Source organism: Eubalaena glacialis, chromosome 10, assembly GCF_028564815.1.
Source record: "Eubalaena glacialis isolate mEubGla1 chromosome 10, mEubGla1.1.hap2.+ XY, whole genome shotgun sequence".
Classification (NCBI taxonomy): domain Eukaryota; kingdom Metazoa; phylum Chordata; class Mammalia; order Artiodactyla; family Balaenidae; genus Eubalaena; species Eubalaena glacialis.
The window spans coordinates 110616811-110643177 of record NC_083725.1 but is presented as its reverse complement, the minus strand read 5'-3'; the positions used below and the strand labels follow the sequence as shown (position 1 = coordinate 110643177).

Genomic DNA, 26367 nt, shown 5'->3' with positions numbered 1-26367 from the left:
TAATGTAGGATCCACAATAAGTTAGTGTTATCTCTTTAAGATGTTCTTTGCTCAGTGACTCACATGTTAAGGCCGACTCTACACTTACCTTCCTAAGGAGATATCCCCCCATCGCACAGTGTCAGATGTCTAGTAGAAACAAACATAATGTTAATTATCATGTGTCTTTCTACCTCATGTCAATGCAAATATACATGTGTAACAAGAACATACAAGCCCATGGTTAGAAGTGCATTCATGTGTCCCATGTATGCACATACAAACAGGAGGAGGAAATTTGTTAAATAAGTAAATGGAGTGTGGCTAGTTTTTGAAAAAAAAAAGAATTTAAAACAATCAATTGGGGTGCCATATGATCCAGCAATCCCACTCCTGAGCATCGTTCTGGACGAAACTATAATTTGAAAAGATACATGCACTCCTATGTTCATAGCAGCACTATTTACAATAGCCAAGGCATGGAAATAACCTAAATGTCCATTGACAATGAATGGATAAAGAAGATGTGGTACATATATACAATATGTACCATAAAAAAGAATGAAATAATGCCAGTTGCACCTACATGATAGACCTACAGATTATCATACTAAGCAAAGTAAGTCAGAAAGAGAAAGACAAATACCATATGATACCACTTATACATGGAATCTAAAACACGACACAAATGAACTTATCTACGAAACAGAAACAGACTCACACACACAAAGAACAGACTGGTTGCCAAAGAGGAGGGGAATGGGAGAGGGTTGGATTGGGAGTATGGGACTAGCAGATGCCAACTATTATATACAGACTGGATAAACAACAAGGACCTACTGTATAGCACAGGGAACTATATTCAATATCCTGTAATAAACCATAATGGAAAAGAATAAAAAAATAATCAATTGGGGTATAAGAATATATATAATTATATATAATCTTATTTATTTCATTAATGGAAAATCTGTTGTTCATCCTAAATTCAGAAAAAAAAGTGATACAGTTTTTTTTAAAATAAATGGAAGTACTTTTTAGGCACAATTTTTCCAGTGCTACATAAATATGATTTTTTAAAACGAATTGATACTTTTGTCTTTCCTGAGTTACCTGGTATAAACACATTTACATGATAATTTTCAAAAAGAAAAAAAAAACCAGAATAAGAGTACATAAAAGAAATGAGACAATAAAGACATTTTGTGATTTATCAATATATGACTACCAATATTTCACATTTTGTTAAAAAATGCACTGAGAAAAATTTTTTATAAGTTTCATCTCTGTAAATACTTTTAAATGGCTAACGCTACTCATTCATTAATAATTTAGTTGAACTACAAAATCTCTATCACATTTGCGCTCATTCACTCCACTTTATCTACATTGATTTTCTTGCTATTCCTTGTTATTTCCAAGCATGTCTCAGGGCCTTTGCACTTGCTGTTCCCTCTGCCTGGAATGCTCCTTCATTCTCTTTATTTCTCTGATTAAATATTACCCTGTCATAGAGGTATTTCCTGGCCACTGTTATAAAATATATGCTGGCAATTGACATTTTCTTCTCACCCTGCTCCATGTTTCATATCAACTTCTATCAATTATATATTTGTTCTCCAAACAAGAACATAAATTCCATATGAGGAGTAGCTTCATCTGCTTTGTTCATAACTCTGTCCTCGGTACCTAAATGAATTTCCGGATCATAGGAGAGTTAAGTAAATATTTTTTAAATGAGTGAATGAAGCTTTTAATTCAACCATATAAATAAATTAAATATTTGCATCATGGATATTTATAATTCATTCATAAAATAAGCCTTCTATGTAAAATTAGAGAGCATTTCAAGAGGCACGACTGGTGTTCTGTTTTGCTGAAATATTTTTGTCTACATTCTCACTCAGTGCTTTTAATTCCCACTTATGGATACAATGATTATCTGGAAACTTTGTCATCATTCCTTAGGAATGATGTCTCATTGACTATTAGCACATCAAATAGATTCTATTTAGTAAGTCATAAAAAGACATAAAGTATGAAACTATTTTAAAGCTTAATATCTGATTCAGTTTGGAAAATTACTTCACACACTAGTAATGCAGTTAATTCCAGTGATTCTAGCTATCCATAGATAATAATACTTATCAATAGGGCTTCCCTGGTGGTGCAGTGGTTAAGAACCTGCCTGCCAATGCAGGGAACACGGGTTCGATCCCTGGTCTGGGAAGATCCCACATGCTGCAGAGCAACTAAGCCCTTGCGCCACAACTACTGAGCCCATGTGCCACAACTACTGAAGCCTGCACGCCTAGAGCCTGTGCTCTGCAATAAGAGAAGCTACCGCAATGAGAAGCCCGCGCACTGCAATGAAGAGTAGCCTCTGCTCGCCACAACTAGAGAGCCCACGCGCAGCAATGAAGACACAACGCAGCTCCCCGCCCCAAAAAATACTTATCACTCATAAACATAATCTACATTCAATATCCTAGTAGAATAATGTTTATGTATTTTGTTTTGATCCTCAGGGGAACTCAATTCTATAACAAAGTTACCCATAGAAACTTGCACTGATATTCCCTTCTCTGCCTCTACATACTTAGAGGCTTCCATACTCTCAATATTTGTAAGATTGTGTTTGGATGTGCTAAGATGGTCATGCTGACGCCAGTGTGGGCAGAGTGTGGTAATCCAAATATTCTCTTCTGGCTCTCAGTTTATGATGTTAGTGACGTACTTTCTGCTGGAACCATTTAAAAATTACTTTTAATAAAAGCCTTTAGAATATTTTTAGATTTACAGAAGAGGAGCAAAGATAGTATAAGTGTTCCCACTTACCTCTCTCCCAGTTTATCCTAGTGTCATCACCTTATATTACCTTGGTACATGTGTCAGTACAAATAATCCAACATTCACACATTGCTATTAACTGAATCCCATACTTTATTTGGATTTCACTAGTTTTTTCCTCTAATATCCTTTTTCTGTTCCTGTATCCTATATATGTTAACACACAGGGAAATAAAAATGGTTACTGTTTTCTGTCATTGTTTTTGGGCAATGTTTTACAAGCAATGTAACTGATGTAGCCTCTATTAAGTTGAAAGAGAAAACCCTGGGGGTAAGGAGACAAATAAATAAGGCTAAACAGTAGTGTCTAAGAAAAAATTTTGGATATGGTGACTAACATTGGACCTAGTAGTACAAATTCAGAAGAAATTTTCAGATTGTTGAAGGAATGTCATTGGCAAGAAAGCTAAGAGCCTTGATTTTAAAATCTTTGCCTGAACATTACAACAACTCTAGAAACTCAAAATTTCATGTGTGGAAGTAGTCTGCAAAAACTGAATAGTCCTCAAAGAGATGATACTCCCCAACATGCACTTAAACTCCCTACCATGGCCATCAGCTTCACATATAAAAATGACATACAACAGCACTTTACATAAAACACAATATATCCCCACTTGTTCCAGGAAAAACCCCATGCTCCTATCCCTGAACAATTCTTCCTCTTTTGAAATGTCCCAGAACTGTTCACTTGAACCCTGCAGCTAACTGAGGCCCATAAAAGTACCTGAAGGCCAAATAGAAAGTCCCCTCTTCTTCCAAAAATCCCATCTTAATGAAATGCTTCCCAATCCTATACTATCTCAGTATTTCCAAATTTTTGCTCTATAAAACTTACTATTGTCACATCTTTAAACTTCTGCTAAAATCCAAGTAATGATAGATGGGTTCCCTTGCTGAAAAAAAAGAAAAGGAAAACAGCCTCTGTTCATTTTGTTTCAGATTTCATTTTGTCTTTGACGTACTTCAGACATTGTCATAAGGAATAATGGGTAAGAAAAAAAACATACCATCCAACAGGTAGACCAGGGACCAAGGTAAGTGATGGAAAATGGAGTTCTCCCCAGAGATAAGAATCAGGGTCTCAGAGAGAAATATCTCCCATCACCAAGACTGAGGAGACTTCATTATGCTAATTCAGTAAGATTTCAAAACTGACCAATGTATCTCCATTCTTCTCTTTCATAGAAGGGAACTCTTTTTTTTCAAATTATTTTTTACCATGTTCTAGTATCACATATTGAATGTGAAAGTAGGATGAGCTAAGTTTTTGTTCTGTTTTGCTTTATTTTTTATTCATGAGTTCCGTACCACAAGGAGCCACATTTGGACTGACTGGAGAAGACCATTAAACCCATTTAATATCCTGGACATGAACTTTTCATAGGAATTAGCTGGGATTTAGGCTCTCTCCCTAATGGAGGTAGATTTGTTCTGTGTGTGTGTGTGTGTGTGTGTGTAAAAATGACATGGATATTTGATATTCATAAACATTACAGTGGAAGAGACTTGTTAGTTGTGGGCCAAACTATTTTCTTTTTCCTCTTGGACATATAACTACACTTATATTCTCAGCCTTCATGCAGTTAGCTGTGGTCATGTGATTTTATCCTTGACAATGAAATGTGAATATGTTATATGTGTCACTTTCAAGTCTGGCCCTTGAAACTTTGCATGTGGCCCTTTGTTTATTCTCTCTTTCCATTGTCAGCAGTTGGATAGAGAATCCAAGCCATAGGAGATAGCGGGGCCACTAAATGAAAGAACTTGGAAATCTGTTTTACTGAGTTTCCATAGAACAATAAACTGAACAATATATGAGCAAGAAAAACCTCTGTGGTTAAGGCACTGCAATTTTTGACTTTGCTTCTATCGCAGCTAATATTATTTATATCAAATAACATAGAGAGATTCCCTGAAGACAATCTGGATGCTGTTCGTAGGAAGTGGAGGGATATTGTCACGGGAAACACTGTGAAATGTCTACAACACAATTTGATTCTACAAATATTTATTTGTCAATCCCCAATCAGCTTCTAAAACATAACTAGGAGAAAAAAAATTAGCACAAGTTTTGGAGAAAAAAAAAGCCCTTTCCAACCATATTTTCTGATCTAAAACACTTACTAAAGTCTTCTGAGCTTCTTGTGGGGATCTTAGTTCCCCCGCCAGGGATTGAACCCAGGCCCTCGGCAGTGGTGAAAGCACGAAGTCTTAACCACTGGACTGCCAGGGAATTCCCTTTTGCACGTGCTATTCATGGGTTTGTGTGTCCAATGTTTTATCTATATACTTGCATTGCCATATGGTAGAGAAAATATGATTTAGGTGTAATGTGGGCCTTAAAATGTGAGTCATTTCATGTTAAAGATAAGAGAGGAATGAAACTAGGTTTTTTGGGATCTTACAACTTTAAAAGGTGAAGCCTAGAGACAATTTTGCCTTCTCAACTACTTTCTTGAAAGGATTTTTAACCTCCCTGTTCTTTAAACTATAGACCAGGGGGGTTCAGCATGGGGAAGACTGTTGTATAGAATACAGAGGCAATTTTGTCTGTGTCCATGGAATGACTGGAGCTGGGCTGTAACTACTTAAAACTGACTGTCTATAGAAGATGGAGACTGTAGTGAGGTGAGAAGCACAGGTAGACAAAGCCTTCTGATATCCCCCAGCTGAGTGCATTTTCATGATGGTGATAAATATGAACAGGTAGGGAATCAAGATAACCAGGAGAGCAAAACAGATATTGAAGCTTGCCACAAAAACAAGTACCAGCTCACTAACACGTCTATCAGAGCAAGAGAGAGCCATGACTGCTGGAACATCACAGAAAAAGCGATGTACTAGATTGGACATACAGAAAGAGACACTGAACGTGTCTCTAATGTGAATAGAGGCATTCAGAAAGCCATAGATGTAGGAGCTTATGGCCAGACCAGCACACACACTTGTTGTCATGGTGGTGGTGTAATGCAGGGGTTTGCACACTGCTGCGTATTGGTCATAAGCCATTGATGCCAAGAAGAAATTTTCCACAGTGGCCAAGGCTACAGGAAAGAACATCTGAGCAGCACATGCATTGTAGGAGATGACCTTGTCTCCTACAGGGAACCCAGTCATCACCTTGGGAGTGACAGCTGTAGAGTAACCAAAGTCCACCAGAGACAGGTTACTGAGGTTTGAGTCCTTTAGAAGGCCATCTATCATTATTCTCTACCATTGTACTCCTAAGCCTTTCTCATATTCATTTTACAAGCCTAACCCCTACAGTCATTATGTTTGCAAATCTTTGGCAATCATAACTACTTGTAGAATATAGTATGTTCTACAAACAATATTAACAGCCATATGCATTTATAATTATATTTATGCATGTGTGTGCCTATATACTTATTCATGTGTTTATTTATGTATATGCAAGTATATAAATACACATATCTTTTTCTTTAATCCTCAGTAATGTTGTAAGGTAGATAGTATTATTATTCCCATTTTGCCATTAAGAGAACTGAGAACTTAAGAAGCTATATAAAGCTGCACAATTACACAGTTAGTATGAAGAAGATTCAGGATTTAAGAATCAAACCCAGCTGTGACCACATCAGAAGCCTGTGCTTTTAGCCACCTCACCAGCAGCATTTGTAAATGTGCTAGTAGTAATAAGGATGAGATTATGGGGAAAAGATTACAATAGAGTTAGGATCTTGCTAATTTGATTAGAACACTTCTGTGGGTTAAAGAAGGGTTATTTCACCCTCTTATGGTTTTCTTTTTTCTTTTTTTGCCTCCAGTGAGAGGACACGAGATAGTAACTAAGATGAAATTAAGACTTAGTAACAGGATTATCTATCCTTTATTTGTTGTTATTCTTTTTTAGGAAAACAACATGATTATATTCCATAAGTGTCAGTAAACTCCCTATTGATGGAAATTTTAACATTTAAACCCCAGCCTCAACTCACTGTTTCAGAAAAAAAAAGTTCAAATCATCTCTTTCTGTGCTCAGATAACTCATAGTAGGTATAGCTGCCCCATAGATTTTGTATGAATTATACTTCTCACTAAAAATGTATATGAAACATAGACGCTTACCTTGCTGCTAGAAGAGAAGAGACAGTCAGTCCTGAATAGTGATTCTGAAATCAGACATTTAGTCATGGAATAATGCATGTATACTGTTAGAGATGTTCTTTATCAGGTACTGGTTGAAAGATTCCAAGACCTCTAAGACAAGTAAAGATGGAGAAAAGAACGAAACATGGAGTTAGAAACCTGGGTAAAAGTCCTGAATCCACCACTAATTCTGACTATGCTCTTGAAGAAGTCACTTGTCTTCTCCTTATTTGAAAAATCATTAATAAAATTACCTCTTCCATATATTTCACAGAATTGTGCCTGTGATTAGCAAATGAGGGAAGATCGGTAAAACACCTTGCTGAGAGGTTATCATTTCAAAGCCAATCAATATAATTTTTATCTTGAGACGTTTTCTCTGACCATGATTGCAGCATCATAGCAAATCCTCAGCGGGGGATGCCTGCATGCACTTACAACTACTAACAAACAGATGAAAAAATGATGGCCAAGGGGGCTCAGCACACAGTCTGGTGCCTCTAAAATGATGTCACCTTGAGTCATTGGGATTTCAGTGGCTAATTCATGGGAATCAGAAGGGAGTTATAGAAACACAGAATTCTCAGGGGCTTTTCCCCATGAGGGCATCCTTAGCTCTCATCCCACGTTCTTAGAGAAGATAGAATTAAATTGCCTGTGGGATCCTGCTGGATATGTTGAGGGTGTACACATGTTTTCATATTAATTGGTTTTTTCTTCTTTTTTTCCATTTTCTACTTAAAGTATAATTTACAAACAATTAATATCCATAGTTTTTCATGCATGATTCTAAGAATTTGGTCTAATTTATCTGGTCATGTAACCACTGCCACAACTACAATATAGAAGAGTTCTATCATCTAAACACAAATGCTGAGCTTTTTTGTGCCAAGGGCAGGAAATGATCAATGTCTTGAGCTCAAGCAGTCAAACAGAGAGTGAATTCAACTTTCTTTTTGTTTTATTCAGGGAGGGCCGTCTGCTACACTCAGTTCACTAATTCAAATGCTGATGTCTTCTGCAAACGTCTTTACAGACACACTCAGAAATAACGTTTAACCACATATCTGGGCATCTGCTGACCTACTCAGGTTGACACATATAATTAACCATCACAGAGGAACTAGTTATTTTCCTTTTGTTATTGTTTTCTGTCTTATAGCTATTTTTTCCCTCTTTTACTCTCTTGATGACTTCCTTTGTGCTTTGTTGATTTTTTGTAGTGATAGATATGCTTTGATTCCTTTCTCATTTTCTTTTGCACATATTCTACTGGTACTTTCTCTGTGATTACTGGGACTTACATAAAACATCTTATAACAGTCTCTTTTCAACTGATAACAACTTAACTTCCATCACATACAAAACTCTACTCCTATATACCTCCTCTTCTCTTTATGTTATTGAGATCACAAAATATATTTTTTTATATTTTGTTTCCAGTAATACAGAATTATAGTTATAGTTATTTTTATCTGTTTATCTTTTATATTCTGTACTAGAATTCAAAGTGATTTACATACCTCAATTACCGTATTGCAGTATTCTGTATTTGTCTATATATTTACCTTTACCAGTGAGTTTTATATTTCATATGCTTTTGCATTGCTGCATAACATCTTCTCATTTCAACTTGAAGGACTGCGTTTAGCATTTCCTATCAGGCAGATCTGCCAATGATGAACTCCCTCGGCCTTTTTTAAAAGTTGGAGTATAATTGACATACAATGTTATATTAGTTTCAGGTGTATAACACTGTGACTTGATACTTATATACATTAAAGATGATCACCACAATAAGTTTAGTTACCATCTCTCTCAATTTAAAGTTATTACAGTACTATTGACTATAATATCTATTCTCTATATTACATCCCCATGACTTATTTATTTTATAATTGGAGGTGGTGCCTTTTAATCCCCTTCACTTATTTCACTAATCCCCCACCCTCTCTTCTTCAGCAACCACTTGTTTGTTCTCTGTATCTATGACTCTGTTTCTGTTTTTCATGTTTGTTCATTTGTTTTGTTTTTCAGATTTCACATATATGTGAAATCATAAAGTATTTGCCTTTCCCTGTCTGACCTTATTTCACTTAGTATAATACCCTCTTGGTCCATTCATGTTGTCACAAGTGGCAAATTTTCATTCTTTTTTATGGCTGAGTAATATTCCATTGTATATATGTATACACCACTTCTTCTTTATCCATTCATCTATTAATGGGCACTTAGGTGTCCTCCATATCTTGGCTATTGTAAATACTGCTGCAATGAACATAAGGGTGCATATACCTTAGAACAAGTTCAAGGGACTTCAAATGACTGTTTTCTTTTTAAAGAATTTTTCACCAGTTATATTGTTGTTTCAATGGAGAGAAGGTCTGTTGAATTCTTCACAGTGCTGTCTAGAAGGCCCACCACTAAAATTATTATTATTTTTTAATAAATCTATTTATTTATTTATTTTTGGCTCAGTTGGGTCTTTGTTGATGTGCATGGGCTTTCTCTAGTTGTGGCGAGCGGGGGCCACTCTTCGTTGCAGGCTTCTCATTGTGGTGGCTTCTCTTGTTGCAGAGCACGGGCTCTAGGCATGTGGGCTTCAGTAGTCGTGACACACAGGCTCAGTAGATGTAGCTCGCAGGCTCTAAAGCACAGGCTCAGTAGTTGTGGCGCACGGGCTTCGTTGCTCCACGACATGTGGGATCTTCCCAGACCAGGGCTCAAACCCATGTACCCTGCATTGGCAGGCGGATTCTCAACCACTGCGCCACCAGGGAAGTCCCTAAAATTATTTTAAATAAACTTTTAATGTTGGAATTATTTCAGATTTACACAAAATTTCAGAGATAGTATTGAGAATTCCTGTATGCCATTCACCCAGTTTGCTCAAGAACTTTACGTCTAAGGTTTTTTAATCTTACGTTATTGTGGTGCATTTTTCCAAATAATTCAACATCAGTACTTTGTGGTTAACTAAAAAGTAAGGAGTTTATTCAAACTTCATTAGTTTTTCCACTGACGTTCTTTTTTATTTTGTTATCACATAAACAAAACTAGCTATTTTTTAAGGCTATAATCTAATAGTGTGCTACCAGCAATGTATAACTTGTACAGCCACTATTAAGATAAAAGAGAAAGGTATGAGAGTATGAATGAAAATAAATGAAGCAGGCTAGAGAGTCATAGCTAGAAAAAAACATTTTGGGGTGTGGTTACTAGAATATGGGAGAAAACGGATAACAAACCTCCATGTTTTTGAAGGAATTGCATTGCTAAGAAAGCTATGCCTTCATTTAAAAGTCTTTGAACGTTAAATTGCCTCTAAAATTTCCAAATTGCATGGGTAGAAGTAAGCCACAAAACAATATTCCTCAAGGAGAAAAGACACTTCAACACCACTTCAGAAGTCATCATAAAAAATAATGGATTAAGAAAGCATCCTCTGCACACTTTTCTGTATGCATGTTATACCTTAATTTTTTTAAAAATTATTTATTTATTTATGGCTGTGTTGGGTCTTTGTTTCTGTGCGAGGGCTTTCTCTAGTTGCGGCAAGTGGGGGCCACTCTTCATCGCGGTGCGCGGGCCTCTCACTGTCGCGGCCTCTCTTGTTGCGGAGCACAGGCTCCAGGCGCGCAGGCTCAGCAATTGTGGCTCACGGGCCTAGTCGCTCCGCAGCATGTGGGATCTTCCCAGACCAGGGCTCGAACCCGTGTCCCCTGCATTGGCAGGCAGATTCTCAACCACTGCGCCACCGAGGAAGCCCCTATACCTTAATTTTTTAAAAGCTTATTAAAAAAATGAGATACTGTCCACTTAAAAAAAAAATCCATGTAAACATCAAGATTTTAAGGGGAGTCTAATTGCCTTTCCTTAATCAGTTGATTTTGCAATTGCAGTATTTACGACAAATGACAATCTTGTATTCTAACAACAACAACAACAACAAAAAGCTTAAAAAATAGCTGCAAAAATAAAACATTTCAAGGGAGAAGAAAAAAAAAAAAAGAAAGCATCCTCCAAAAGATTGAACTAGATGCTAAGAAAAAGAATGAAAAATGGAGTTCTTAACCAAGAGACAAATCAAGATGTAATGAAGAATTGTCTATCATTCTCAGGGTTGGCGGGGGGCAGTCTTGGTGATGCCAACTCAGCAAAATTTCAGAATTGGCTAACATGTCTTCCATTATCTTCTTTTATGAATGAAGGTTTTTTCCCCCTATTATCGTTACCCGGCTTCAACATTATATATGGGATGTGTATACGGGATGAGCTAAGTTTTCTTTTTAGTTCACAAGTTGTTGGATCAGAAGGAACCACACTGGACTGGATGGAGGTGACAAAGTTATCACTTAGATATACCGATAATTGAGCTCCTACCGTGATTAGCTGGAAATTTAAGTTGTCCCCTGCCAGAAATTTTGATTGGAACTCTAGTGAGTCTTTGTGTCCTCAAAACTCAGAATTCTCCAGTCCAGCCCTCTAACATCTTATTACCTTCAAAATATGACTATGTCCTGTGAGTGAGACTGTCCTTGTCTTGAGACAGTCCCCTCCTGTAGCAGTTATTTGTTTCCTTTGTATAAAAAGACTTCAGGGCATTTTACTCTACCTTTTAGAAGAGTTTGGCCCAATTCTTCAGCCTCAAGCTATCCAAAACGCAAAGACTACCAGTAATATATGAAGATTTTCTTTTTACCACATCTCTATGAATATCCGTTATTATCTGTTTATTCAATTATAGCCATCCAAGTGTGTCTAAAATGGTATCTCCCTGTTATTTTAATTTTTATGATTTATGATCATTTTTATCTCTTCATGTGGTTATTAGGCACTCATATACTTTTTTTTGTAAAATGTATCTTCAAATTTTCCCCATTTTTAAATTGAGATTGTCTTCTCATTACTGAGTTGTAAGATTTCTATACTCTCAAAATAATCTTTTTAATCAGATATTTGATTTGCAAACATTTTCTCCCAATTTGTGGTTGGATTTTTTAATTTTATAAATGGTGTTTCTTAATATAGAAATATTTTGAATTTTTTAATGAAGTTAAAATTATAACTCCAGAATTTCTAATTGTTTCTTTTTTTATATCTTTAGTATCTTCGTTGATATTCTCTACTAGATGAGTCATTGTAATCACATTTTCCTTTAATTCTTTACATATTGTTTCCTTCAGTTCTTTGAAAATATGTGGACACCCTCAGAGAGTTTCTATTGACTGCTTTTTCATTTTTGGGGGCCACATTTTCCTCCTAATTTTCAGGCTTCACATTTTTTTTTTGTTAAATATATGGACACTTTAGACAATATAGTGTAGAAACTGAATTCTGACTAGCCAGGAGTTGATATTTGTTTTTGTTTGTTTGTTTAGTGAGCTGACTGTACTAATTTTAGGATCTGTTTCCCTGTACTACAGAGCAACTGAAGTCTCTGCCCAGTCTTTTAAAATCTTATTTTTATTTATAAGTCTGTCTTCTTAGGGGTTGCAACTGTATTTGTGGCCAACCTTTTGTCAGAGTTTTTCTTATACACGTTTTGATGAGAGGGTCTGAATGTGGGTTGGGGACCATATCCAAAATTTGGGCAGTTGACAAATCTGCTTTGGCTTTTGTTTTCTGTTTGTCCAGGTCCTCAAGGTCCTGGGAATGAATCATTGGCATCTGCTCTGTTCTTTCCTAGGTATTTTCATAATCTTGAACGTGTCCATAACCTTCTCAATACCCAGGAAAATGTCAGAACTTTTCAACACATGTATTATTCTCTAGATATCATTTAAAATTTTTTATATTTCCCTTACATCTCCCAAACAGAGTCACAACTTTAGGCAGCTGTGGTTGGGCCTTTTCCAATAGTTCTACCAAATGCTACTGTGGAACCAATGGACTTCTCTGAGTTCCTTAAACAATATAACTTCCTCACAGCCTTAACACTTTCTCTTAGTCACTTCACTCTGTCAGGAACACTCAACCTTGGTATAGACAGTACTAAGGATTGGCAATGGCATGAAGGAATTGAGATATATTACCAGTGAGAATACAAATCGTACATCACTGTTTAAAAAAGTTGGCAGTATCTTATAAAGTTAAACGTAAACTTACCATATCAGCCAATTCCACTTAAAGGTATTTACTCAAGTGAAATGCAAACCCATGTTCATACACAAACCTATATGCAAATGTTTATAGCAGATTTAACTGTAATCAATAAAAACTAGAAATAAATAACTTGGTTAGATCCATATAATAGAATAGTACTTGATAATAAAAAGTAACAAACTGCTGATACAAGCAACAAATGGATGAATGTATTATGTGGTATCCTAAATGAGAGTAGCCAGACCCCAAAAGCTACATACTGTATGACTTCATTTATATGACATTTCTTACAAAGGAACAGTCATAAAGACAAATTCAGGTTCCAGTATCTGGGGGTGGCAGGATAGTTTCACTGAAAAAGAACAGGGAAATTTGGGGGCAGATAGGACTCTTCTTTATTTTGGTTGTGTTGGTGGTTACATGATCACATACATTTGTCTAAACTCTCAGAACTGTATACTAAAATGTATGAAATTGACTGTAAGTAAATTATACTGAAACTGAAAAAAGGAAGAAACGACAACAAAATAATGTAAATACATCTCTGTGCTAGCTCAACAAGCCAAGTTGCATCTTCACATGCAGTTTAATTGCTTCTTCCTGAAGTAAGTGAACAGGACCTGTATTTTTCCTCTTGGGGGCTTATTCCCTTGAGATCTCCAGGTCTCTAAAATTCCCTCCTTGTTCCCATTCATTAGTTCCTAAAATCCCAAAACAGTTCTTCCTTTAACATCATTTTAGATGGAACAGACTACATATACAGAGCCTCTTTGGTAATTTATTTACTCATCTGAATGTGAATAATTATTAGTACACCTGCTGGCCTACTCAAAACTGAGGATTTTCTGTGAGTCTGCAACCATTGACAGGGAAAACCCACAAGGGAAATATTATATTGAATGTAGTCAAAATGATGACCCTTTACTGAGTTGTTTTATAAACCTTCTTTTGTTAGCTCTTCAAGGTCACAATTCTGTGGATTATGTTGATGTGTCGATAATATTGTCTATTTCACAAACAAAGAAACTAAGTTTGGCATAGGGTAAGTGACAATTATAAGGGCACTTTTGATTAGTGCCACAGAGAGAGCTTCTTCAACAGAATTTATACATTCTACCCTGGCAGACTTTTCGGATCAGACTAAAAATTCAGGATTTCCAGCACTTCCTTTCAAGAGACAGGTAAGCTTCTATATTCCATACACATTTTGAGTGAGAAATGTAATACATGTAAAAGCAGTCATGAAACTGATACTATGAATTTTTTGAGCTCAAAATAGAATGTCATAAACATTTTTCTGAAAGCAATTGGGAGTCAAATTACAAAATACTTCTGTTAGTAGGAAGTTCGGTTATACTTATGAGACACTATGTTATATTTCTAAAAAGGATGGGCAAAATCATAAGACAGAGGATTCTCTGATTCAGTAGACGGTTATTTCATGCTGTTTAGTATCTTCCCCTGTTACCGCAGGGGAAGCTCAGAAGAAAAGTTTGAATTGACTGTTGTTTAGATTGCAGAAGGGTCCTCATGAGATTATGTAGATCTGTATCCCATTCACTATTCTTTACCTCATAATCTCACTCTTTTCATGACATCTAGAAAAGTTGACAGAGCAGTCATTTAGAGCATAGGTTGTAAAATGAATCATATATTCATTTAAATCTTGAATTTACTACATATTACACATGTAATTTAGGAAATAACTTCTCAAATTCTGTTTAATTATTTATAAAATATTGATAATAGTGTTAACTTTTACTGTGAAGATTAATTGAGACATATCTATATCTGAATATATAATTCTCTTATTAAAGATCATAGGACACAGCATATGCTATAAATTGTTATAGGTTATTTTATCATGTTTGTCAGAAGTTTTTAAACACAAATGCCTTTAGAGACTAGGAATGTAAAGTGAACTGACAGCATGGCAAGAGAAAGATTTTAGAGAAAAGTAACTGCCAGAGAGTAAATGTACTTCTAAAGGCTCCAAATTCCAATTAAGAAATAGAAAATAAAAACATGGAGCTTGCCCCAGAACAGATGTGCAGGCTAGAATTAAACTCCTGGCCCATGATTTATCAGTCCTTTATTTCTGTGATTCAGCTAAGGAATGAGAGTGAAATGAGTAAAAATGAGTTTTAGAGAAGAAAACTCCTTGACATATGGATCAGAAGGAAAATAAAGCAAGCTAGGCTGAATGTCCCTGAATTTTCATAAGAAATGGCTGATTTAGAGTGAGAAATCCCGGAGGACACAGAAAAGGCTAAATGAACATAATGTGTGAGGAAAGGCAAATTGAGAAGTGAGTGTACTGGACTTCAGACTCACCCACACATTGAGACCCTGCATATCACCACCCACCTTTCCTAAACCAAGGTGGAGACCATCATTTCATCCTAATGATAACATAACAATTCATCAGGATTGTGCTAACACCCAAGTTGTGCTTTAAAGAAAATGGATTCTCTCTTTTAACTATTATAATAATTCCTTTTGAAAGATTCTATTACCACCTTCATTTTATAGATAAGAGAAAATGAGGCTCAAAGACGTTATTTCAGTAATAGTATCTCCCAGGTAGTAAATGGTGGGGCTGCTTTTGAACGCACAGGCACCTCTTTCCAGAGCCCAAGCTCAAACACTCAATGACACAACTTCTCTTTATAATTGCCTTTCTGGTTGTAATTGCCTGTACTGCCGCTGTGCTTGTTTCCCCACTATATCTAGTTTACGTATATATCTTAGTTTCTCCACTGTGCACCCACAAGCATTGAGTTTGGTCTAGTGTATGCAATGAATAAATATGAATTTAGTTAAAATAAATTCAATTAAACTTCAGTTAGGATCATGTGTCTTGGAAGTCACTCTGCCTGAGTCCAAAGCTCGACTCTGTCAGCTGGTACTTGTGTAACCTTGCTCAAAACACTTAACCTTTTGTAGATTTGTTAGAAGATTAACCATATTTAAACAAATTAAACATAAATGTGTACTTGGACTGAGCACTGTATAAACGTTAGCTGTTAATAGATTGAAGTGATCTGATTTGAGACATGTATTTATGGCAAATATGTGACCTAAGACAAATAATAATCTCTTTCTGCACCTCAGGTTGTTCATTTGCGCAAGTGGGAAGTTGGCCATGTAATCCGTATGGATCTTTCAGCTTCAACAGTATGTAACTATAAAATAATTTATTTACTAAGTTTTTTTTCAATCAATGCTTTAGATCAGAGAATCATGAAGAATAATTTATTGCCATCATAAAATGAAAAAATAACGGAGTGTTTATATATTTAAATTTCAGTACAATCTCTTTGCCGTTTATCAGACGCTCCTTGCTTTCTCATTACTACAGAGAATTTAGTAATACACATGGAGAATGGTACAAATGTGATGGATTTCATCGTGGTGGGTCTAACCAAAGCCCCAGAACTTCAGGTTCCTCTCTTTATTGTGTTCACCCTCATTTTCCTCATCAGTGCTTTTGGAAATCTGGGGATGATCGCACTGATCCTGTTGGACTCCTGTCTCCACACCCCAATGTACCTTTTCATCATTAATCTGTCTTTGGTGGACTTTGGCTACTCCTCAGCTGTCACACCTAAAGTGATAGCTGGGTTCCTTAGAGGAGACAAGGTCATCTCTTACAATGCATGTGCTGCTCAGATATACTTATTTGCAGCCTTTGCCAGTGTGGAAAATTTCCTCTTATCCTCAATGGCCTATGACTGCTATGCAGCAGTATGTAAACCCCTACATTATACCATCACCATGACGACAAGTGTGTGTACACGTCTGGCCATAACGCATGTGGTTTCTTGAATGCTTCCATCCATGTTGGAGGTACATTCAGCCTTTCTTTCTGTAAGTCCAATGTGGTCCATCACTTTTTCTGTGACATTCCAGCTGTCGTGGCTCTCTCTTGCTCGGATAAACACATTAGTGAGGTGGTTCTTGTTTTAATTTCAAGCTTTAATGTCTTTTTTGCTCTTCTGGTAATATTGATTTCCTACCTTTTCATATAGGTCACCGTCTTGAAGAGGCACTCAGCTAAGGGATACCAAAAAGGTTTGTCCACCTGCGCTAGTCACCTCTCTGTAGTCTCCATCTTCTATGGGACAGTCATCTTTATGTACTTACAACCCAGCTCCAATCATTCCATGGACACAGACAAAGTGACATCTGTGTTCTATGCTATGGTCATTCCCATGCTGAACCCTATAGTCTACAGCCTGAGGAACAAAGAGGTTAAAAGTGCATTCAAGAAGGTTTTGGGGAACGCAAAATTCTCTCTAGCCTTTGGATTTTAATGTTGTGTGATGTACAAAATCTAGTTTCGTTTCTCTCAGGTCATCCCATTCACATTTTAGCCCTACATTACATTTAATTCCTAAAATTATATCCAACTCAAAAGTCTGTTGTTTAGTAAAAATAAAATATACTTAATACTTCAACCATATATGTCTCAAGTGAAGCATAAGATATTCTGGGTCCTGCTTCTTAAAAACCTTATGAATCGTTTTTGATTTATTCACTTGTTACACAGATGTTTTCTCTACCACATGCCAGTGCAAACATACATGTAAATCAGTAGGACAAACAAGCCCGTGAACAGAGGTTCATACAAGTGCTCTATGTGGGCATGTGGTCACATACATATGGCAGTGGTAAATTTGTAGTGTAGGTAGCTTATAATACAATAATTTAAAATAGTTTAAAGCTATTAGAATATAAATTTATATCTAATCTTATTTATTTCTTTAGTATATCTGTTCTAAGAGTCTTAACTGGAGAAAAAGCTATATAATTCTAAATGAAAGTATGTGCTTTGTTGGCACATTTTATTGAAAGACATAAATATCACATTTAAATTGAGTTATATTTCTGTCTTGGCTGAGTCATTTTGTAGAACCAATGTTTCCATTACAATTTTCAAAAGGAAGAAAGAACTGGAATACAAGAAAAATGGAAGGAAATAAAAGCATTTTCAATTATTTGTACATGAGCACAAACTTTCACAATGTTTAAAAATATGCACTGAGAGTATCAATAACATTGTATGTTTTTCTATCTGCAGATGCTTTGAAATGGTTAGTGCTTCTCATTTGTTTACACTTAAGTTGAGTTAGGTCATCCTTTTCACTCTCCAAGTATTCTCCTCCACTCCGTTTACACTGATTCCCTTGCTATTTCTTGATAACTCCATATATGTTTCCACCTCAGGGCCTTTGTACTTACTACTCCCTCCGAGAGGAATCTTCCCTTACTTCATTCAGGGTGTCCTTAAATGTTATCCTACCACAGAGGACTTCCCTGACCATCTTTATAAAATACTCTCTCCTCCCCACATACAGCAACTCCTCACCTTGCATTTTTCTTTATAGTCCTTATCAACACTCACCCATGTATATTTACTCGCCAACTGGTTTGTTAACTATTTCTCCTAACTAGAGTGTAAGTTCCATAAGAGCAGTGACTTTATCTCTTTTTCTCATGTGGTCCTCAGTACCTAAATGAGTATGTGTTTCACAGCAGATTCTCAATAAACAATTATCAAAAGTACAAATAAAGTTTGAGTCCTTTTGTACTATATGTTAAATCTTTGAACCATTGATGATTATATTACAGTTTATTCCCCTTAGTTACCTTGTAGATATACATATAGAGCATTTCCAGAGTTACAGCTTATTTTCTGCTTTGTTGAAATATTTTAATCTACATTCTTGCTCAATGTTTTCATGCCCCACTTTTGGCACAATGATTTCCTAGATATCCCATCAATGGGTAATCTCAGATCATCTCAATATGTCTTGTAAAGTGGCAAGTAAACACCAAATAAATTCTAATTGGTAAATCATAAGAATACATTAATATGAGATTAAATAAAAGTTTACTCTCTGATTTAATTTGGAAAATTACTTCATACGTACTGATTATACACCTAACTGAAATGCTTCAAAATGTCCGTATGGAATATAGACCAGAAAGTATCTGTCAGTGATAAACATAACATGCATTTCATATCCTAGTGTAAAGCATAATCATTATGCATTTATTTAACCCTCAGGGATCTCCATTTTATACTAAAGCTCTAATGGGAACGTGCACCAATGGCTCCTTTTTTGTCTCTATTTAATTATTGACTTCAACATCTCAACATTTGTAAGATTGTGTTTGAATGTACTAAGATGATCATGCTGTTCCTAGTGGGCAGTGTGTTATATCACAAGATTCACTTCTGTCTTTACAGTGATGCTTCTCTTGTTGAAATTTAATTATTTAACTTTAGAATTATTTTAGAGTTACAGCAAATTTTCAAAGATCATGTAGAATTTTCCCATGTGAACCCGTGTAGGTTGAATAGTGGCTCCCAAAAGATCCACATCTGAGTCCCTGGAACATGTGAATATTACCTTATGTAGCATAAAAAGGATTGTGTGCATCTGTGATCATCTTAAGGATTTAAGACTGATCAATTACCCTGGATTATACATGTGGGCCCTAAAGGAAATCATATATATCCTTATAAGAAGAAGTCAAAGAGGACTTCCCTGGTGGTGCAGTGGTTAAGAATCCGCCTGCCAATGCAGGGGACACGGGTACGATCCCTGGTCCGGGAAGATACCACATGCCTCGGAGCAACTAAGCCCATGTGCCACAACTACTGAGCCTGCACTCTGGAGCCCACGAGCCACAACTACTGAGCTTGTGTGCCACAACTACTGAAGCCCACGTGCCTAGAGCCCGTGCTCTGCAACTAGAGAAGCCACCGCAATGAGAAGCCCGCGCACGGCAATGAAGAGTAGCCCCCGCTCACCACAACTAGAGAAAGCCCGAACACAGCAACGAAGACCCAACACAGCCAAAACTAAATAAATAAATGAATAAATTTATTTTAAAAAAAAAGTCAAAGAGAGATTGGACCCCAGAGAGAAGAGGAGAAGGCAATGTAACCATGGAGACAGAGATTGGAGTGATGCAGCCACAAGCCATGGAATACCACCAGAAGATGAAACAGGCAAGAATGGATTTTATTCTACATCCTCCAGAGGGATTAGGAGCCCTACCACCACCACATCGATTTGGGCACAGTGAAACTAATTTGGAATTTCTGGCTTCTAGTACTGTGAGAGAATAAATTTCTGTGATTTTTAAGCCACCAATTTTTTGGTAACATGTTAGAGAAGCCATAGGAAACTAATAAACCCTTGCCCAGGTTCCCCTATGTCTTGTATTATTTATTTATTAAAAATTTTAATAACAAATGTATATATTTGAGTGCAACATGACGTTTTGATATACACACACATAGTGAAATGATTATTGCAGTCAAGCTAATTAACATATACATCTTCTCACCTAATTACTTTTGTGTGTATGTGTGTTGTAGCATCATTCACAATAGCCAAGACATGGAAACCACCTAAGTATCTGTTGAAGGATGAATGGATAAAGAAATTGTGGGGAGAGGAGATCCAGATGGCAGAGTAGGAGGACACTGAGCTCACCTCCCCCCACAAACACATCAGAAATACATCTAAGTGTGGAGCAATTCTCACTGAAAACAAACTAGCAACTGATGAAAGACTCTTATACAACCAAGGCTGTAAAGAACGATCTGCAGGGAGTCGGGTAGGAAGAGAAGAGAAGCAATCAGTCTGGGACTTGCGCCCCTAGGAACGGACATGGAGGAGGCGGGGATTACCTGGGCTAGGAGATCCTCCACGGGGAATGAGCAATTCTAACCACATATTGGGTTCCCCAGCCCTGGGGCCCAACACCAGGAAGACAAGTCCCCTTGGCTGGTTTGAAGACCAGTGGGACAGGCTGCGGAGCTGTGAGAAATGTGGAGTCCACTGTGAAGAGCTCACACACACTTGCTTACCCCCTTTCTCCCCCTCCAAACAAGGAGGAAGAAGCATGTTGAAAATGCCTGGACCTCTGGCCAGTTTCCCTCAGTCACCCTAGCATGAGCCCAGGCCCAGGCCAAGCACCAGCTTGGCCCCTCTTGTTGCACTAGGGAGAAGGCTGCCTGGCAAGGAGAGTAAGAAGTGGTTGGGGACAGAGCCAGCTCGGACCCAGCACTATATTTGAATGGGGTAAGGGCAGACATTACTGGTGCCAGATAGAGGTCAGCCTGGCCCCGTTCTCACACTGAGTGACTGGTCTTTCCAGGCCATAGCGGACAGTGGAGCCACTAAATGGAAAGAACTTGGATTCCTAAGTCACTATATGAGTCCCATATAGTGTATATGAACAGTATACGAGCAAGAAAAACCTCTGTGTTTGAGCTATTGCAATTTTGGCGTTTACTTGTCTAACAGCTAGTATGATTTATGCCAACCAATATAGAGAGATTCCCATAAGACCTTCTGGGTGCTGTTGGTAAGAAGTGGAGGAATATATGACAGAAAATTCTGTAAAATATCTACAGTGCAACTTAATTCCAGAAGTATTTATTTCTTAATCCCCACCCAGCTTGTAAGACATAATTAAAATGGCTAGTAGGAATAACATTAGCACAAGAAAAATAAAAGTCCACTTTAACCAAATTTTCTGATCTAAGATATCGCACTAAAATCCTCTGAGCTTCTACTGGAGATAATAATTGTATTAAATGAGTGCTGAATGAGCAAGAACTTTGCACAGTGCTGGACAGAGAATAGTTGTTTAATAAATGTGTCCTTTCCCTTCTCTTCTTCTCCCTAATCCTTCTGCCTATTCCTTTTCTGTATTGGCATCCTTCTCTGTTCATCCAAACACATTAAATACACATAACATACCAATAAATCATATATTGTATTATTAAATATTAATAAAATGTATTATAGAAATAATTATATAGTTTATATAAACACTAATATATTTAATATATACTTGTTACATTTAATATATATATTTACATTTACAACTGTGGCTCTGCTATTTAATTGTGAGCTTTTCGAGGGCAGAAGTGTTATCCCATTAAGTTTGTATTCTTGGAATGTAGTCCAACGTTGGTCAAATAACCCAATAATCGAAAGAAAATGTGATTGAGAGGGACTGAGATGATTTCAATGTCTTCTGACAACTATACAGCAGTGTGTAAACCTCTCCATTGTACCACCACTATGATAATAAATTTTTTGGTCATCTGGCCCCCATTGACTGTTAGGTCTGTGGGATGTCCTGAATGCTTCCATCCATAATGATTTAAGTTTCTCCTTTTGTCTGTCCAACATGGCCCATCACTTTTTCTGAGAAAGCAAGCAGTCATGTCTCTCTCTTGCTCTCATAAACCTACCAGTGAGCTAGTTCTTGCTTTGTGGCGAGTTTCAATGTCTTTTTTGTTTTTCTGACTACCTTGCTTTTCTACCTGTTCATAACTATCACCATTTTGAGTATGTGCTTAGCCAAGGGATACAAGAACATCTTGTCCACCTATGCTGGCCACAACCCTGCAGTCTCCATTCTATGGGACAGTCCTCTTCATGTACTTATATTTAATCTCCAGGAATTCTCTGGGCACAGATAAGACAATATTGTCTCGTGTTAGTGTTTTAAATATTTAGGATCTTAAATAACCTAATTTTAACCCTCTTAGATCTTGGCACAGTGACATACCTGTCAATACACTTTATTTCCTGAAGTGATATCTTCACCTGTTCAAAATTTTGTTTTTGATTAAGAGTAAACATTATACACAGAAATGTAATAGCTTAATCATAAGAGCTCACAGTGAGCTTATGACATTTCGAGGCCTTATTATGTACTGGGTACATTGGGTAATACAGAAAAAAAAAATTAAGGTAGCATATTATATTGTTTATATTATGCATTGTTTATATTATTATTCAGGCTTGGATTCAGACTTTAAAGGTTTGAATCTATATGAACTAAGACAACAGTGCCTGGTGTGAAGGGTAATAAGGTTGCAGATGTGATTGTTGCTGATATTATTGTTGTTAAGGTTAAAAAGACATGTCCTATAGGACACATTTACTATCAAATTGAAAGGATAAAATTTCAACATCCTTTAATATCTACTCCTTAGCCCCCACCATCTCTCAGCTTCCATATCGGCATCTTATCAGATATCCTTTTCTTAACTTTTCCAGTGTTTCCTTCTTTGTCTCAGTTCCTACCAGGTGTGACCTAAGCAATGGTTTGCCCTGAAATGGTTATAATAAAGGTGGTGACAAATGAATGAATTTAGGATATATTTTGAAGGTAGAGATAATAGTATGTGCTCAGGGACTACATGTGGAGTGTGAGGAAAAGAGAGCCAGGGCTGAATAATTCTGGCATTAAGAGCTTGTTTGTTGAAGACTTTATCAGATTGGATTAGATATTTAGCCTGGATTCTGAAAATTGGGAAAGCTATTTCATAAATACAGTTGGGTGAAATAATCAGTACAACCTTCAATAGATTCCTCTGGCAGAAGTCTTGCCATGAAAGATAACGTGTCAAAATTTGTATCTGTTATTATCCCTAAATCTCAACCCTCAAGTTTTTTGTTGTTAATAATTGTAAGTATGGTATGTTTGATTATACAATTTTGAATTTAAGCTATTAGGTCACTCACCCACATAAGTTTCTTTAGTAGTGTGGTTCCAATAATTTTGTTGAGCTTTTTTTGTTATTTTTTCGATAGTCATATAATACTATGACCACTATTCATATTAATATTTATTTAATAGTAGTAATAATTGTGACATTGCATGCTAACTATGTATTAGGCAGTATTCTAAGTGATTTAAACATATCAACTTATTAAATTCCCCAAACAGCCTTGTGAGGTACTATTATTACCATCCCTGTTTTAAACTGAGGCCCAGAGAGGTTGTGAGCTGCCCAAGGTTACCCAGCTAGTAAGTAGCAATACCAGGATTTGAATGCAAGCAAGTCACTCCAGAGACCATGTTCTTTATCACCACAATATGCTTCCTCTGTAAATAACAGTGTTGGTCTCCAAACACCTTTTATTTATTTATTTGTTTGTTTGTTTGTTTATTTTAACATCTTTATTGGAGTATAATTGCTTTACAATGGTGTGTTAGTTTCTGCTGTATAACAAAGTGAATCAGCTATACGTATACATATATCCCCATATCCCCTCCCTCTTGTGTCTCCCTCCCACCCTCCCTATCCCACCCCTCTAGGTGGTCACAAAGCACCGAGCTGATCTCCCTGTGTTATGTGGCTGCTTCCCACCAGCTATCTGTTTTACATTTGGTAGTGTATATATGTCCATGCCACTCTCTCACTTCATCCCAGCTTAACATTTCCCCTCCCCATGTCCTCAAGTCCATTCTCTACATCTGCATCTTTATTCCTATCCTGCCCCTAGGTTCTTCAGAACCATTTTTTTTTCTTTTAGATTCCATATATATGTGTTAGCATGTGGTATTTATTTTTCTCTTTCTGACTTACTTCGTTCTGTATGACAGACTCTAACTCCATCCACCTCACTACAAATAACTCAATTTCATTTCTTTTTATGGCTGAGTAATATGCCATTGTATATATGTGCCACATCTTCTTTATCCATTCATCTATCGGTGGACACTTAGGTTGCTTCCATGTCCTGGCTATTGTAAATAGTGCTGCAATGAAAAATGTGGAACATGTGGAACATGCTGTGTTGGGTCTTCGTTGCTGCACGCAGGCTTTCTCTAGTTGCAGCGAGTGGGTGCTACTCTTCGTTGCAGCGCGCGGGCTTCTCATCGCCGTGGCTTCTCTTGTTGCAGAGCACGGGCTCTAGGCTCGCGGGCTTCAGTAGTTGTAGCACGCGGACTCAGTAGTTGTGGCTCACGGGCTCTACAGCACAGGCTCAGTAGTTGTGGCGCACGGGCTTAGTTGCTCTGAGGCATGTGGGATCATCCCGGACCAGGGCTTGAACCTGTGTCCCCTGCATTGGCAGGCGGATTCTTAACCACTGCGCCAGCAGGGAAGCCCCATGTCTCTTTTTGAATTATGATTTTCTCAGGGTATACACCCAGTTGTGGGATTGCTGGGTCATATGGTAGTCCTATTTTTAGTTTTTTAAGGAACCTCCATACTGTTCTCCATAGTGGCTGTATCAATTTACATTCCCACCAACAGTGCAAGAGGGTTCCGTTTCCTCCACACCCACTCCAGTGTTTATTGTTTGTAGATTTTTTGATGATGGTCATTCTGACTGCTGTGATGTGACACTTCATTGTAGTTTTGATTTGCATTTCTCTAATGATTGGTAATGTTGAGCATCCTTTCATGTGTTTGTTGGAAATATGTATGTCTTCTTTGGAGAAACGTCTATTTAGGTCTTCTGCCCAGTTTTGGATTGAGTTGTTTGCTTTTTTGATATTGAGCTGCATGAGCTACTTCTATATTTTGGAGATTAATCCTGTCAGTTGCTTCATTTGCAAATATTTTCTCCCATTCTGAGGCTTGTCTTTTCATCTTGTTTATGGTTTCTTTTGCTGTGCAAAAACTTTTAAGTTTCATTAGGTCCCATTTGTTTATTTTTCATTTTATTTCCATTTCTCTAAGACATGGGTCAAAAAGGATCTTGCTGTGATTTATGTCAAAGAGTGTTCTTCCTATGTTTTCCTCTAAGAGTTTTATAGTGTCTGGCCTTACATTTAGGTCTTTAATCCATTTTGAGTTTACTTTTGTGTATGGTGTTAGGGAGTGCTCTAATTTCATTCTTTTACATGTAGCTGTCCAGTATTCCCAACACCACTTATTGAAGAGACTGTCGTTTCTCCATTGTATATTCTTGCCTCCATTATCAAAGATGAGGTGACCATATGTGCGTGGGTTGATCTCTGGGCTTTGTATCCTGTTCCATTGATCTATATTTCTGTTTTTGTGCCAGTACCATACTGTCTTGTTTACTGTAGCTTTGTGGTATAGTTTGAAGTCAGGCAGCCTGAGTCCTCTAGCAGCGTTTTTCATTCTCAAGATTGTTTTGGGTATTCAGAGCCTTTTGTGTTTCCATATAAATTGTGAAATTTTTTGTTCTAGTTCTGTGAAAAATGCCAGTGGTAGTTTGCTATGGATTGCATTGAATCTGTAGATTGCTTTGGGTAGTATAGTCATTTTCACAATGTTGATTCTGCCAATTCAAGAACATGGTATATCTCTCCATCTGTTTGTATCATCTTTAATTTCTTTCATCAGTGTCTTATAGCTTTCTGAATACAGGTCTTTTGTCTCCTTAGGTAGGTTTATTCCTAGGTATTGTATTCATTTCGTTGCAATGGTAAATGGGAGTGTTTCCTTAATTTCTCTTTCAGATTTTTCATCATTAGTGTATAGGAATGCAAGAGATTTCTGTGCATTAATTT

At 36.9% G+C, this 26367-nt stretch overlaps 1 protein-coding gene and 1 pseudogene across 1 annotated transcript; one reads left to right on the top strand and one right to left on the bottom strand.

Moving 5' to 3' along the window:
- Positions 1-5241: 5241 nt before the first annotated feature.
- Positions 5242-6036, bottom strand: LOC133099946 (olfactory receptor 5B3-like; annotated as a pseudogene).
- Positions 6037-16422: 10386 nt separating this feature from the next.
- LOC133099623 (olfactory receptor 5B2-like) lies at positions 16423-17363 on the top strand. Its single transcript, XM_061203387.1, is given in 2 exon segments — positions 16423-16855; positions 16858-17363. Coding segments are annotated over 2 exon segments (936 nt in total). The 5' UTR covers positions 16423-16425.
- Positions 17364-26367: the final 9004 nt, after the last annotated feature.